General features: G+C 45.4%; 1 protein-coding gene across 1 annotated transcript in view; it reads left to right on the forward strand.

Annotated features, from left to right (window-relative positions):
• Positions 1-13,133, forward strand: part of LOC115138825 (rho GTPase-activating protein 5-like) — a 90,250-nt gene extending 77,117 nt beyond the window's left edge. The window contains 3 exon segments of the mRNA XM_065025784.1: positions 2,737-2,868; positions 11,920-12,025; positions 12,691-13,133. Coding sequence (XP_064881856.1) covers positions 2,737-2,868; positions 11,920-12,025; positions 12,691-13,018 — 566 coding nt within the window. The 3' untranslated portion in view covers positions 13,019-13,133.
• Positions 13,134-14,140: the final 1,007 nt, after the last annotated feature.

Here is a 14,140-nt window from a genome sequence, read left to right on the forward strand (position 1 = left end):
TGTTTTCCTTATTATCTTTACAAGCTCACTGTTTTCCTTATTATCTTTACAAGCTTAGTGTTTTCCTTATTATCTTTACAAGCTCAGTGTTTTCCTTATTATCTTTACAAGCTCACTTTTCTTATTTTTTTCGAAACTGAACAGGATCACACTGGTTCAGTAAGATGTCAGAGAGCGAAAGTGATTGGTTGGGAAAACCAATAATGACTCTTCCCAAGGACTTTTCCTCCTAACTGTTTCATTTCAGACACAAATATATCTGAATGACTGAGAATGGAAGTTTTATAACATACAGGCTGATTGTATTAACCTGCTAATGAGGGAGTTCTGGGAATGTCCTGTAATATGATTTATACAAGGATGTAATCTCCACTTAGCTGCAGAGGGATCCTCCCGTCCCTCTTGTTATACATTTAGAAGTTATAAATACTGGTTGCGGTGTAGTGCAGTAAATATGGTCTCTAAATACGCCCGGACCAAGTCAAAATGACTCCAATTTGCCTTATAGCTTGACTTACACAAGCAATCAATTTGATGTTATTTTATTTAGCCTGGAATTGAATTACTGCGTAAGCTCACTGGTTGTCTGTATTTCCCCGGGGGGAGCCATCGAGCTGTGTAAAGGGGCTGGGTGGAAAGATCTTCCTTCCATCAAGTGGCCAAATTACTTCCTATCCACGAGACACTGTTTACCAAAGCCACTAGTCACTGCCTTCTCTCTTTCTCTCTCTCACTCACTCTCACTCACTCTCTCACTTCTTTCACCACAGGAATTTGGGGAATTAAGTGCATTTTTCTCCCTCTTTCCCTTTCCGTTCTCTGGGAGAGAGATCTACTCTGACAGCTGTCAGTTCATCTTAGGCCCTGTCCTGCTTTCACCAGCTCGTTCTCTCTCAGCCTCTTCCTCTTCTCACCACGTTTATCTTGTTCTCTCACCAACTCTCTCCCTCTTACTCTTCCCGCTCTCCCCTCTCTCTCCCCTCTCTCCCCCTCTCTCCCTCTCTCTCCCCCTCTCTCTCCCCTCTCTCTCCCCCCTCTCTCTCCCTCTTACTCTTCCCGCTCTCCTTCTCACTTTCCCCCTCTCTCCCCTCTTCTCCCCCTCTCTCTCCCCCTCTCTCTACCCTCTTACTCTTTCCTCTCTCTCTACCCTCTTACTCTTCCGCTCTCCTTCTCGCTTTCCCCCCTCTTCCCCCTCTCTCCATCTTACTCTCCCCTCTCTCTCGCTCTTACTCTCCCCCTCTCTCTCGCTCTTACTCTCCCCCTCTTACCATCTCCCTCCCTCCTCCCTCTTACTCGCTCCCTCCCTCTTACTCTCTCCCCTCCCTCCTTTTTACTCTCTCCCTCCTCTTACTCTCCCTCCTCCCTCACTCTCCCTCCTCCCTTTTACTCTCTCCCCTCCCTCTTACTCTTCCCCTCCCTCTTACTCTTCCCTCCTCCCGCTTACTCTCTCCCTCCCTCTTACTCTCTCCTCCCTCTTACTCTCTCCTCCCTCTTACTCTCTCCCTCAGGAATTTGGGATTTTCTCCCTCTTTTTCCCTTTCCATTCTTACTATCTCCCCTCCCTCCTCCCTCTTACTCTCTCCCTCCCTCTTACTCTCTCCTTCCTCTTACTCTCTCCCCTCCCTCCTCCCTCTTACTCTCTCCCTCCCTCCTCTCTTTTACTCTCTCTCTCCCTCTTACTCTCTCCCTCCCTCCTCTCTTTTACTCTCTCTCTCCCTCTCACTCTCTCCCTCCCTCCTCCCTCTTACTCTCTCCCTCCCTCTTACTCTCTCCCTCCCTCTTACTCTCTCCCCTCCCTCTTACTCTCTCCCATCCCTCTTACTCTCTCCCCTCCCTCTTACTCTCTTCCCGCCCTCATCCTTTTTACTCTCTCTCCTCCCTCTTCTCTCTCCCTCCCTCTTACTCTCTCTCCCTCCCTCCTCCCTTTTACTCTCTCTCCCTCCCTCTTACTCTCTCCTTCCCTCTTACTCTCTCCCCTCCCTCCTCCCTTTTACTCTCTCCCTCCCTCCTCTCTTTTACTCTCTCCCTCTTACTCTCTCCCCTCCCTCCTCTCTTTTCCTCTCTCTCTCCCTCTTACTCTCTCTCTCCCTCTTACTCTCTCCCCTCCTCCTCTCTTTTACTCTCTCTCTCCCTCTTACTCTCTCCCTCCCTCTTACTCTCTCTCCTCCCTCTTACTCTCTCCCCTCCCTCTTACTCTCTCCCCTCCCTCATCCTTTTTACTCTCTCTCTCCTCCCTCTTACTCTCTCTCCCTCCTCTTACTCTCTCCCTCCCTCATCCTTTTACTCTCTCTCTCCCTCCCTCTTACTCTCTCCCTCCCTCTTACTCTCTCCCTCCCTCTTACTCTCTCCCCTCCCTCCTCCCTTTTACTCTTTCCCTCCCTCTTACTCTCTCCCTCCCTCTTACTCTCTCCCTCCCTCCTCCCTTTTACTCTCTCCCTCCCTCCCTCTTACTCTCTCCCTCCCTCTTATTCTCTCCCCCTCCCTCTTTCTCGCTCCTTCCCTCTACTCTCCCTCCCTCTTACTCTCTCCCTCCTCCCTTTTACTCTCTCCCCCCTCTTACTCTCTCCCTCTCTCTCCCTTGACTCTCTTCCCTCTCCTCTGTCTCTCCCTCACTCTCCCTTTACTCTCTCACTTTACTCTCTTCCCTCTCCTCTCTGTCTCCCTCTTACTCTCCCCTCGCTCTGTCTCTGTACCCCCCTCCAATCTAACCCTGTCTCCCTTTCTCTCTCCCTACAGACCACAGTATGGACCTGATAGTGATGGATGTGGCTGTGAATGCTGTGGCGGGGGCTCTGAAGGCCTTTTTTTCTGACCTACCTGACCCTCTCATCCCCTACACCCTGCACCCAGAGCTGTTGGAGGCAGCCAGTGAGTACTATACTGTACTGTTAGCTACACATTCTCTGGAGGCCTGACCTGGGTTCAGATAGTATTGTGTCTCTTTCAAATGCTTTTAGCTACACTTGGTTAAGCTTGCCCACTGCAATACTCCCAACAGTGGCAGTACAAACCATGCCCATCTGGCATTCTCAGGCAGGCTCAACAAAATGCTATTGAAAGAAAAAACATATTTTATCAACCCATGTCTAGTCTATAGAGGACAGTGTCCTGACTCAATAACTACTTGCTGTGGGGAGGGTTGACACCCAGCGCCTCAGACCTCCCCTTAAATCACAAACAGCAGCTAGAGAAGAGGGGTTCAACCAGTTATCTATCTCTGTCTCTCTTCTATCTCTCTCTCTCTCTCTCTCTCTCTCTCTCTATCTCTGTCTCTCTTCTATCTCCCTCTCTCTCTCTTCCTTTCTCTCTCTCTCTCTCCCTGTCTCTCTCTCTCTCTCTCTCTCTCTCTCTCTCTCTCCCTGTCTCTCTTCTATCTCCCTCTCTCTCTCTCTCTCTCTCTCTCTCTCTCTCTCTCTCTCCCTGTCTCTCTTCTATCTCCTTCTCTCTCTCTTCCTTTCTCTCTCTCCTCTCTCTCTCTCTCTCTCTCTCTCTCTCTCTCTCTCTCTCTCTCCACTTTATCTCTCTGCCTCTCTCTCTCCCTCTCTTCCCCCTCTTTCTCTCTTTCATTGCCTCTCTCCCTCTTTCTCCCCCTCTATCTCTCTGCCTCTCTCTCCCTCTCTCCCCCTCTATCTCTCTGCCCCTCTCTCCCCCCTCTATCTCTCTGCCTCTTCCTCTCTCCCCCTCTATCTCTCTGCCTCTTCCTCTCTCTCTCTCTCTCTCTCTCTCTCTCTCTCTCTCTCTCTCTCTCTCTCTCTCTCTCTCTCTCCCTCTCTCCCCCCTCTCTGCCTCTCCCCCTCTCTCTCTAAAGTACTGCTAAATAGAAGATATTTTACTTTACAGTGCCCCAGTCTGTCCTTGTCCTTTTCCTGCTTGGTTCATTTCTGTGTTGTTTATTTTACTGTAGGGCTGACCCTTTAGTCGATTGGTCGATTGTTTAATCAATATGCTGTTGGTCGACCGAGATTTCTTTAGTCAAGCATTATCAAAACATTTTTTTTAAATTAATGATGTACAAGACACCTGTGTGATTGGAGCCTGTCTGAGTGGACTGATCCATTGTGGAGGCCGTGGGGATGGCAACACTAATATCACATTTACATAAGGACTCAGGCCCTTTACTTTGTTGGAGCACCTTTGGCAGTGATTACAGCCTCAAGTCTTCTTGGGTATGACGCTACAAGCTTGGCACACCTGTATTTGGGTAGTTCTCCCATTCTTCTCTGCAGATCCTCTCAAGCTCTGTCAGGTTGGATGGGGAGCGTTGCTGCACAGCTATTTTCAGGTCTCTCCAGAGATGTTCGATCGGGTTCAAGTCCAGGCTCTGGCTGAGCCACTCAAGAACATTCAGAGACTTGTCCTGAAGCCACTCCTGAATTGCCTTGGCTGTGTGCTTAGGGTCATTGTCTTGTTGGAAGGTGAACCTTCGGCCCAGTCTGAATGCACTGTATGTATTGTATATAAATTAGGATGAGCTCTGTCCCCTCCTCCCTCCATCTGAAAGCTTTTGTCTTTAGTTACACATTTAGTTTGAACAGCCTTTGTGCCGTTTCCTCCAAGCCCCTCATAGTGTATGTGTACACACTTCTCTCTCTCTCTCTCTGTATGTATACACACTTCTCTCTCTCTCTCTGTATGTATACACACTTCTCTCTCTCTCTGTATGTATACACACTTCTCTCTCTCTCTGTATGTATACACACTTCTCTTTCTCTCTGTATGTATACACACTTCTCTCTCTCTCTGTATGTATACACACTTCTCTCTCTCTCTCTGTATGTATACACACTTCTCTCTCTCTCTGTGTATGTATACACACTTCTCTCTCTCTCTCTGTATGTATACACACTTCTTTCTCTCTCTGTATGTATACACACTTCTCTCTCTCTGTATGTATACACACTTCTGTCTCTCTCTCTCTCTGTATGTATACACACTTCTCTCTCTCTCTGTATGTATACACACTTCTCTCTCTCTCTCTGTATGTATACACACTTCTCTCTCTCTCTGTATGTATACATACTCCTCTCTCTCTGTATGTATACACACTTCTCTCTCTCTGTATGTATACACACTTCTCTTTCTCTCTGTATGTATACATACTTCTCTCTCTCTGTATGTATACATACTTGTCTCTCTCTGTATGTATACACACTTCTCTCTCTCTGTATGTATACACACTTCTCTTTCTCTCTGTATGTATACACAATTCTCTTTCTCTCTGTATGTATACACACTTCTCTCTCTCTCTGTATGTATACACACTTCTCTCTCTCTCTGTATGTATACACACTTCTCTCTCTCTCTCTGTATGTATACACACTTCTCTCTCTCTGTATGTATACACACTTCTCTTTCTCTCTGTATGTATACATACTTCTCTCTCTCTGTATGTATACACACTTCTCTTTCTCTCTGTATGTATACATACTTCTCTCTCTCTGTATGTATACACACTTCTCTCTCTCTCTCTCTCTCTGTATGTATACACACTTCTCTCTCTCTCTGTATGTATACACACTTCTCTCTCTCTGTATGTATACACACTTCTCTCTCTCTGTATGTATACACACTTCTCTCTCTCTCTGTATGTATACACACTTCTCTCTCTCTCTCTGTATGTATATACACTTCTCTCTCTCTCTCTCTGTATGTATACACACTTCTCTCTCTCTCTGTATGTATACACACTTCTCTCTCTCTGTATGTATACACACTTCTCTTTCTCTCTGTATGTATACACACTTCTCTCTCTCTCTGTATGTATACACACTTCTCTCTCTCTGTATGTGTACACACGTCTCTCTCTCTCTGTATGTGTACACACTTCTCTCTCTGTATGTATACACACTTCTCTCTCTCTCTGTATGTATACACACTTCTCTCTCTCTCTCTTTCTCTCTGTATGTATACACACTTCTCTCTCTCTCTGTATGTGTACACACTTCTCCTTCTCTCTGTATGTATACACACTTCTCTCTCTCAGTATGTATACACACTTCTCTCTCTCTGTATGTATACACACTTCTCTCTCTCTCTCTCTCTCTCTCTGTATGTATACACACGTCTCTCTCTGTATGTATACACACTTCTCTCTCTCTCTCTCTCTGTATGTATACACACTTCTCTCTCTGTATGTATACATACTTCTCTCTCTCTGTATGTATACACACTTCTCTCTCTCTGTATGTATACAGTCTTCTCTCTCTCTCTGTATGTATACACACTTCTCTCTCTCTCTCTCTGTATGTATACACACTTCTCTCTCTGTATGTATACACACTTCTCTCTCTCTGTATGTATACACACTTTCTCTCTCTCTGTATGTATACATACTTTCTCTCTCTCTGTATGTATACATACTTCTCTCTCTCTGTATGTATACATACTTCTCTCTCTCTGTATGTATACATACTTCTCTCTCTCTGTATGTATACACACTCTCTCTCTCTGTATGTATACACACTTCTCTCTCTCTGTATGTATACACACTTCTCTCTCTCTCTCTCTGTATGTATACACACTTCTCTCTCTCTCTCTGTATGTATACACACTTCTCTCTCTCTGTATGTATACACACTTCTCTCTCTCTGTATGTATACACACTTCTCTCCCTCTGTATGTATACATACTTCTCTCTCTCTGTATGTATACATACTTCTCTCTCTGTATGTATACGACTTACAAATTCTCTCTCTCTCTCTCTCTCTGTATGTATACACACTTCTCTCTCTCTGTATGTATACACACTTCTCTCTCTCTCTGTATGTATACACACTTCTCTCTCTCTCTGTATGTATACACACTTCTCTCTCTCTCTGTATGTATACACACTTCTCTCTCTCTGTATGTATACACAGTTCTCCCTCTCTCTGTATGTATACACACTTCTCTCTCTCTCTCTCTGTATGTATACACACTTCTCTCTCTCTGTATGTGTACACACTTCTCTCTCTCTGTATGTGTACACACTTCTCTCTCTCTGTATGTATACACACTTCTCTCTCTCTCTGTATGTATACACACTTCTCTCTCTCTTTCTCTCTGTATGTATACACACTTCTCTCTCTCTGTATGTATACACACTTCTCTCTCTCTGTATGTATACACACTTCTCTCTCTCTGTATGTATACATACTTCTCTCTCTGTGTATGTATACACACTTCTCTCTCTGTATGTATACATACTTCTCTCTCTCTGTATGTATACACACTTCTCTCTCTGTATGTATACACACTTCTCTCTCTCTCTCTCTGTATGTATACACACTTCTCTCTCTCTCTGTATGTATACACACTTCTCTCTCTCTCTCTGTATGTATACACACTTCTCTCTCTGTATGTATACACATTTCTCTCTCTCTGTATGTATACACATTTCTCTCTCTCTGTATGTATACACACTTCTCTCTCTCTGTATGTATACATACTTCTCTCTCTCTGTATGTATACACACTTCTCTCTCTGTATGTATACATACTTCTCTCTCTCTGTATGTATACACACTTCTCTCTCTGTATGTGTACACACTTCTCTCTCTGTATGTATACATACTTCTCTCTCTCTGTATGTATACGACTTACAAATTCTCTCTCTCTCTCTGTATGTATACACACTTCTCTCTCTCTGTATGTATACACAGTTCTCTCTCTCTCTGTATGTATACACACTTCTCTCTCTCTGTATGTATACACACTTCTCTCTCTGTATGTATACACACTTCTCTCTCTCTGTATGTATACATACTTCTCTCTCTCTGTATGTGTACACACTTCTCTCTCTCTGTATGTGTACACACTTCTCTCTCTGTATATATACACACTTCTCTCTCTCTGTATGTATACACACTTCTCTCTCTGTATGTATACACAGTTCTCTCTCTCTCTGTATGTATACACACTTCTCTCTCTCTGTATGTATACACAGTTCTCTCTCTCTCTGTATGTATACACACTTCTCTCTCTCTGTATGTATACACACTTCTCTCTCTGTATGTATACACACTTCTCTCTCTCTGTATGTATACATACTTCTCTCTCTCTGTATGTGTACACACTTCTCTCTCTCTGTATGTGTACACACTTCTCTCTCTGTATATATACACACTTCTCTCTCTCTGTATGTATACACACTTCTCTCTCTCTGTATGTATACACACTTCTCTCTCTGTATATATACACACTTCTCTCTCTCTGTATGTATACATACTTCTCTCTCTCTATGTATACATACTTCTCTCTCTCTGTATGTGTACACACTTCTCTCTCTCTGTATGTATACACACTTCTCTCTCTCTGTATGTATACATACTTCTCTCTCTCTGTATGTATACACACTTCTCTCTCTGTATGTATACACACTTCTCTCTCTGTATGTATACACACTTCTCTCTCTGTATGTATACACACTTCTCTCTCTCTGTATGTATACATACTTCTCTCTCTCTGTATGTATACACACTTCATAAATGTCAAAGGCTTTTATTGACCTTTTTTTAAGTTGATGCAAAGTGTCAATATTTGCAGTGTTGACCCTTCTTTTTCAAGACCTCTGCAATCCGCCCTGGCATGCTGTCAGGTAACTTCTGGGCCTGACTGATGTCAGTCCATTCTTGCATAATCAATGCTTGAAGTTTGTCAGAATTTGTGGGTTTTTGTTTGTCCACCCGCCTCTTTAGGATTGACCACAAATTCTCAATGTGATTAAGGTCTGTGGGGTTTCCTAGCCATGGACCCAAAATATCGATGTTTTGTTCCCCGAGCCACTTAGTTATTACTTTTGACCTTATGGCAAGGGTGTCACGTTCTGACCTTAGTTCCTTTGTTTTTGTCTTTGTTTTAGTATGGTCAGGGTGTGAGTTGGGGTGGGTAGTCTATGTTTGTTTTTCTATGTTGGTTTTTGAGTTCGGCCTAGTATGGTTCTCAATCAGAGGCAGCTGTCATTAGTTGTCTCTGATTGAGAATCATACTTAGGTAGCCTGGGTTTCACTTTTGGTTTGTGGGTGTTTGTTTCCGTGTGAGTGTTTGGGCCACACGGTACTGTTTCGGTTTTGGTAAATTCACGTTGTCATTAATTGTTTAGTGTTCTGAGTTTTAATTAAACATCATCATGAACACTTACCACGCTGCGCTTTGGTCCTCCTCTCTTTCTCCCGACGACAACCCTTACAAGGGGCTCCATCATGCTGGAAAAGGCATTGTTCATCACCAAACTGTTCCTGGGTGGTTGGGAGAAGTTGCTCTCGGAGGATGTGTTGGTTCCATTCTTTATTCATGGCTGTGTTCTTAGGCAAAATTGAGCCCACTCCCTTGGCTGAGAAGCAACCCCACACATGAATAGTCTCAGGATGCTTTACTGTTGGCATGACACAGGACTGATGGTAGCGCTCACCTTGTCTTCTCCGGACAAGCTTTTTTCCGGATGCCTCAAACAATCGGAAAGGGGATTCATCAGAGAAAATGACTTTATCCCAGTCCTCAGCAGTCCAATCCCTGTACATTTTGCAGAATATCAGTCTGTCCCTGATGTTTTTCCTGGAGAGAAGTGGCTTCTTTGCTACCCTTCTTGACACCAGGCCATCCTCCAAAAATCTTTGCCTCACTGTGCGTGCAAATGCACTCACACCTGCCTGCTGCCATTTCTGAGCAAGCTCTGTACTGGTGGTGCCCCGATCCCGCAGCTGAATCAACATTAGGAGACGGTCCTGGTGCTTGCTGGACTTTCTTGGGCGCCCTGAAGCCTTCTTCACAACAATTGAACCGCTATCCTGGAAGTTCTTGATGATCTGATAAATGGTTGATTTAGGTGCAATCTTACTGGCAGCAATATCCTTGCCTGTAAAGCCCTTTTTGTGCAAAGCAATGATGACGGCACGTGTTTCCTTGCAGGTAACCATGATTGATAGAGGAAGGACAATGATTCCAAGCACCACCCTTCTTTTGAAGCTTCCAGTCTGTTATTCAAACTCAATCAGCATGACAGAGTGATCTCCAGCCTTGTCCTCGTCAACACTCACACCTGTGTTAACGAGAGAATCACTGACATGATGTCAGCTGGTCCTTTTGTGGCAGGGCTGAAATGCAGTGGAAATGTTTGGGGGGATTTAGTTCATTTGCATGGCAAAGAGGGACTTTGCAATTAATTCATCTGATCACTCTTCATAACATTCTGGAGTATATGCAAATTGCCATCATACAAACTGAGGTAGCAGACTTTGGGAAAATTAATATTTGTGTCATCCTCAACTGTATACACACTTATCTCTGTTTTTGCTGTAGAACTGCAAGCCTGCATTAACATTTCAGCCCCAGTTATAATGCACACCTCTAAGTCACATCACACTCAGCTCACAGTCGTCTTCCTGAAAGACAAATTCCTGCCCAAGGATGCCAAGATTTTCATGCATCTGCATCTTTTTCCCCTGCCTGCCTGGCTTCCTGTGTCCCAAATGGCACCCTATATAGTGCACTACATTTTATTTTATTTTTTACCAGGGCTCATAGGTAGTGCAATATATAGGGAGAAGGGTGCCATTTGGGACACATCCTGTGTGTTTAATTTTATATATATTTTTTTAACCCATTTTTCTCCCCAATTCCGTGGTATCCAATTGGTAGTTACGGTCTTGACTCATCGCTGCAACTCCCGTACGGACTCGGGAGAGGTGAAGGTCGAGAGACGTGCGTCCCCTGAAACACAACCAAACCAAGCCGCACTGCTTCTTGACACACTGCTCGCTTAACCCGGAAACCAGCCGCACCAATGTGTCGGAGGAAACACCGTACACCTGGCGACCGTGTCAGCATGCACTGCGCCCGGCCCGCCACAGGAGTCGCTAGAACTTGATTCGACAAGGACATCCCTGCCGGCCAAACCCTCCTCTAACCCGGACGATGCTGGGCCAGTTGTGCGCCGCCCCATGGGTCTCCCGGTCGCTGGAGGCCCCAGCCTGTGTGGTTCTGTATGATCTCCGAGCTGGAGTCATGTGATCCTGGATCAGTGTTGAAACCAACCCAGCTGTCGGCCTCCTTTCTGGCTCACTGCTGCAGATTAATGTCCCAGAAATAGGCCTCCATCTACTGTCCCCTGGATGGAGGGAAGGAAGGAGAGACAGAGAGGGAGATGGGTGGAGGAAGAGACAGAGCCCTGGAGCTTGTCTCTAAGAGTTTGGAGCAGCTCTGTAGAAATGATCATTCTGCAAGCAGCATAATGTGGAGGTGTTTGGACCAGGACCTCCAAGTCTCAGAGTGCGTCCCAAATACATGGAGTACTTTGGTCAAATACATGGAGTACTTTGGTCAAAAGTAGTGCACTATTGCCATCTGGGATGCAGCGTTGGTCTCATGCCCTGGCCAGCCTTGGTGCCCAGTGCTCTGCTCTGGGACACATAACACTCACACTCATATGACATTCTAACTATTGATTAGCCCAGTAGTCTCGGCCGGTTGACCTTGACAATAGCACTTTGGTCAGAGTTAATTGGCAGGCTGTGATAAAGTGTATCTGATTGGTATGTTAAATGCCTTGACAGAGTTGACGTCCTAATACATGGTTTGTCCCTACATCTCTTATTACTCAGCGATCTTACGTGGAGTTAGAGCTTCTCATCCAACACAGGAGTGCATTTGATGCTGTTATTAATTAGAGAAAGAGTGACAAGAAAATCACTATGAGACATTGTGCCCCCAGATGATACCGACAGCCCCAATCTGGGGGTCCGACTCATGGACTATGTATTTTGGTATGTAGTACTGTCAACGTAGTGGGCTGGTGTTGTATCTGCCGAAGGTCTAGCTGGTATTTGAATGTGTTTCTTGTGTGGGAGGTCATTGGCAGCCCTGTCAGCTTCGTGATACTCCTTTAATTGTTTCTTCTTCTCCCAAGGGAAGGAATCAGTAAAAACTCTGTTCTACTTCTTTTCAGAAATTGTGGACCACATAGAAAGACTCCAAGTGCTGAGAGAAATAGTGAGGAAGTTCCCTGCCGTGAACTACGAGGTGTTTAAATACGTCATCACTCACCTGAACAGGTAAGAGACAACTCTGTGACCCTAGATCAGAAACAGTCTCAGGCCTTCAGCTGACTGATACTGGGTGCAATTTGAAGTATGTCTGAAGTAAGCTGCAAAGTATACATGATGTTTGTTATGTGACCGTAGTCATAGAAACAAGCATGTCATACAGTTGTGTAGTTGGACCGGGCCGTGTTCAGTAGGGAGAAAACGTAGTGATACATGGAGATGCTACATGAACATAATTCAGTTCTGTTGTGATATACACGGAGTGTACAAACATTAAGAGCACCTGCTCTTTCCATGACAGAGACGGACCAGTTGAAAGCTTTGATCCCTTATTGATGTCACTTGTTAAATCCACTTCAATCAGTGCAGATGAAGGGGAGGAGACGGGTTAAAGAAGGATTTTTAAGCCTTAAGACAATTGAGATGAGGGTGAATGGGCAAGACAAAATATTTAAGTGCCTTTGAACAGGGTATGGTAGTAGGTGCCAGGCGCACCGGTTTGTGTCAAGAATGCAACTCAATATTAGGAAGGTATATTTAGTGTACAGCTACTGTTCTGGAGACCAGAGTTATCTGCACTCCCCTCTAATTGAGTACCGGATTCTTTATTTTTTTAAATAAAGTACAAAATAAGTATGGTTGGAATAAATCAGGGAAATTGTGTGTTTCCCCAGGGTGAGCCAGCAGAGTAAGACCACCTTGATGACAGCCGACAATCTATCCATCTGCTTCTGGCCCACACTGATGCGTCCCGACTTTGAGAACAAGGACACCCTCTCCACCACCAAGCTCAACCAGTCTGTCATTGAGTCCTTCATCCAGCAGAGCCACTACTTCTTCTACAGCGGAGACATCCAGGAGAGCTCCAGCACCGAGAGCACCCCACCACCCCACCACTGTCACAGCATGGTGGAGGCCCTGAGGCCCCTGCAGCTGCCCCCTCCTCTTCAGCCCCAGCAGATCCAGCACAGTATGTCCCTGCAGCCTGAACCACTCATATAGACCCAGGTGGGGTAGGGGTAAGGCTGGGCTAGTGGGGGGACATAGGGTGATGTGTCCTCCTTTCCCCTCCCTTTGGTGTCCCTGCAGCCTGAACCACTCATATAGACCCAGGTGGGGTAGGCTGGGGTGGGGGCTGGGCTAGTGGGGGGACATAGGGTGATGTGTCCTCCTTTCCCCTCCCTTTGGTGTCCCTGCAGCCTGAACCACTCATATAGACCCAGGTGGGGTAGGGGTAAGGCTGGGCTAGTGGGGGGACATAGGGTGATGTGTCCTCCTTTCCCCTCCCTTTTGGTGTCCCTGCAGCCTGAACCACTCATATAGACCCAGGTGGGGTAGGGGTAAGGCTGGGCTAGTGGGGGGACATAGGGTGATGTGTCCTCCTTTCCCCTCCCTTTGGTGTCCCTGCAGCCTGAATCACTCATATAGACCCAGGTGGGGTAGGGGTAAGGCTGGGCTAGTGGGGGGACATAGGGTGATGTGTCCTCCTTTCCCCTCCCTTTGGTGTCCCTCTGACTGCAAAACAACAACATTACTAAATTATCAACTTTGTTTTCTGCTCCCCTTTCTGGGCGACTGACTGGATTCAGGGGTGGCTGACTGGATTCAGGGGTGACTGACTGGATTCAGGGGTGACTGACTGGATTCAGGGGTGACTGACTGGATTCAGGGGTGACTGACTCTCCCCCAGGAACAAAACACAACATCAAAACAAATGCATTTTTCTTCATTCAGTGCTGTACAGTAATACACAGTAATAAAGATGCTGTATGCCTCCAGCAGACGGACAAAAACATGCGATGCAAAAATGATTTGCTAAATTCTACAACACCTTGCAAAATATAAGGAAAATATATTTATACTAGTTGTGTTTAGTTTTTTTAAACCCTTTATTCATTCAAGTGAACTTGACGTTAGATGAGGCATCATCTGTTATGATACTTCTACCAGCGTAGACATTCTTCTGCTTGTTTATTTTTGTATGATTTGGCGATGATGATGGATTCTTGTATTTTTACCAGTATGATTTACATTTTTATCTGAACGGTTTGAGGGACAGAAAGACAGTGAACGTTGGCAGGCTTTGTCTCTACCTGCTCCCAACGCCTCGCACTGTTTGGGAGG

The sequence above is a fragment of the Oncorhynchus nerka genome, linkage group LG12 (assembly GCF_034236695.1).
Source record: "Oncorhynchus nerka isolate Pitt River linkage group LG12, Oner_Uvic_2.0, whole genome shotgun sequence".
Lineage (NCBI taxonomy): Eukaryota > Metazoa > Chordata > Actinopteri > Salmoniformes > Salmonidae > Oncorhynchus > Oncorhynchus nerka.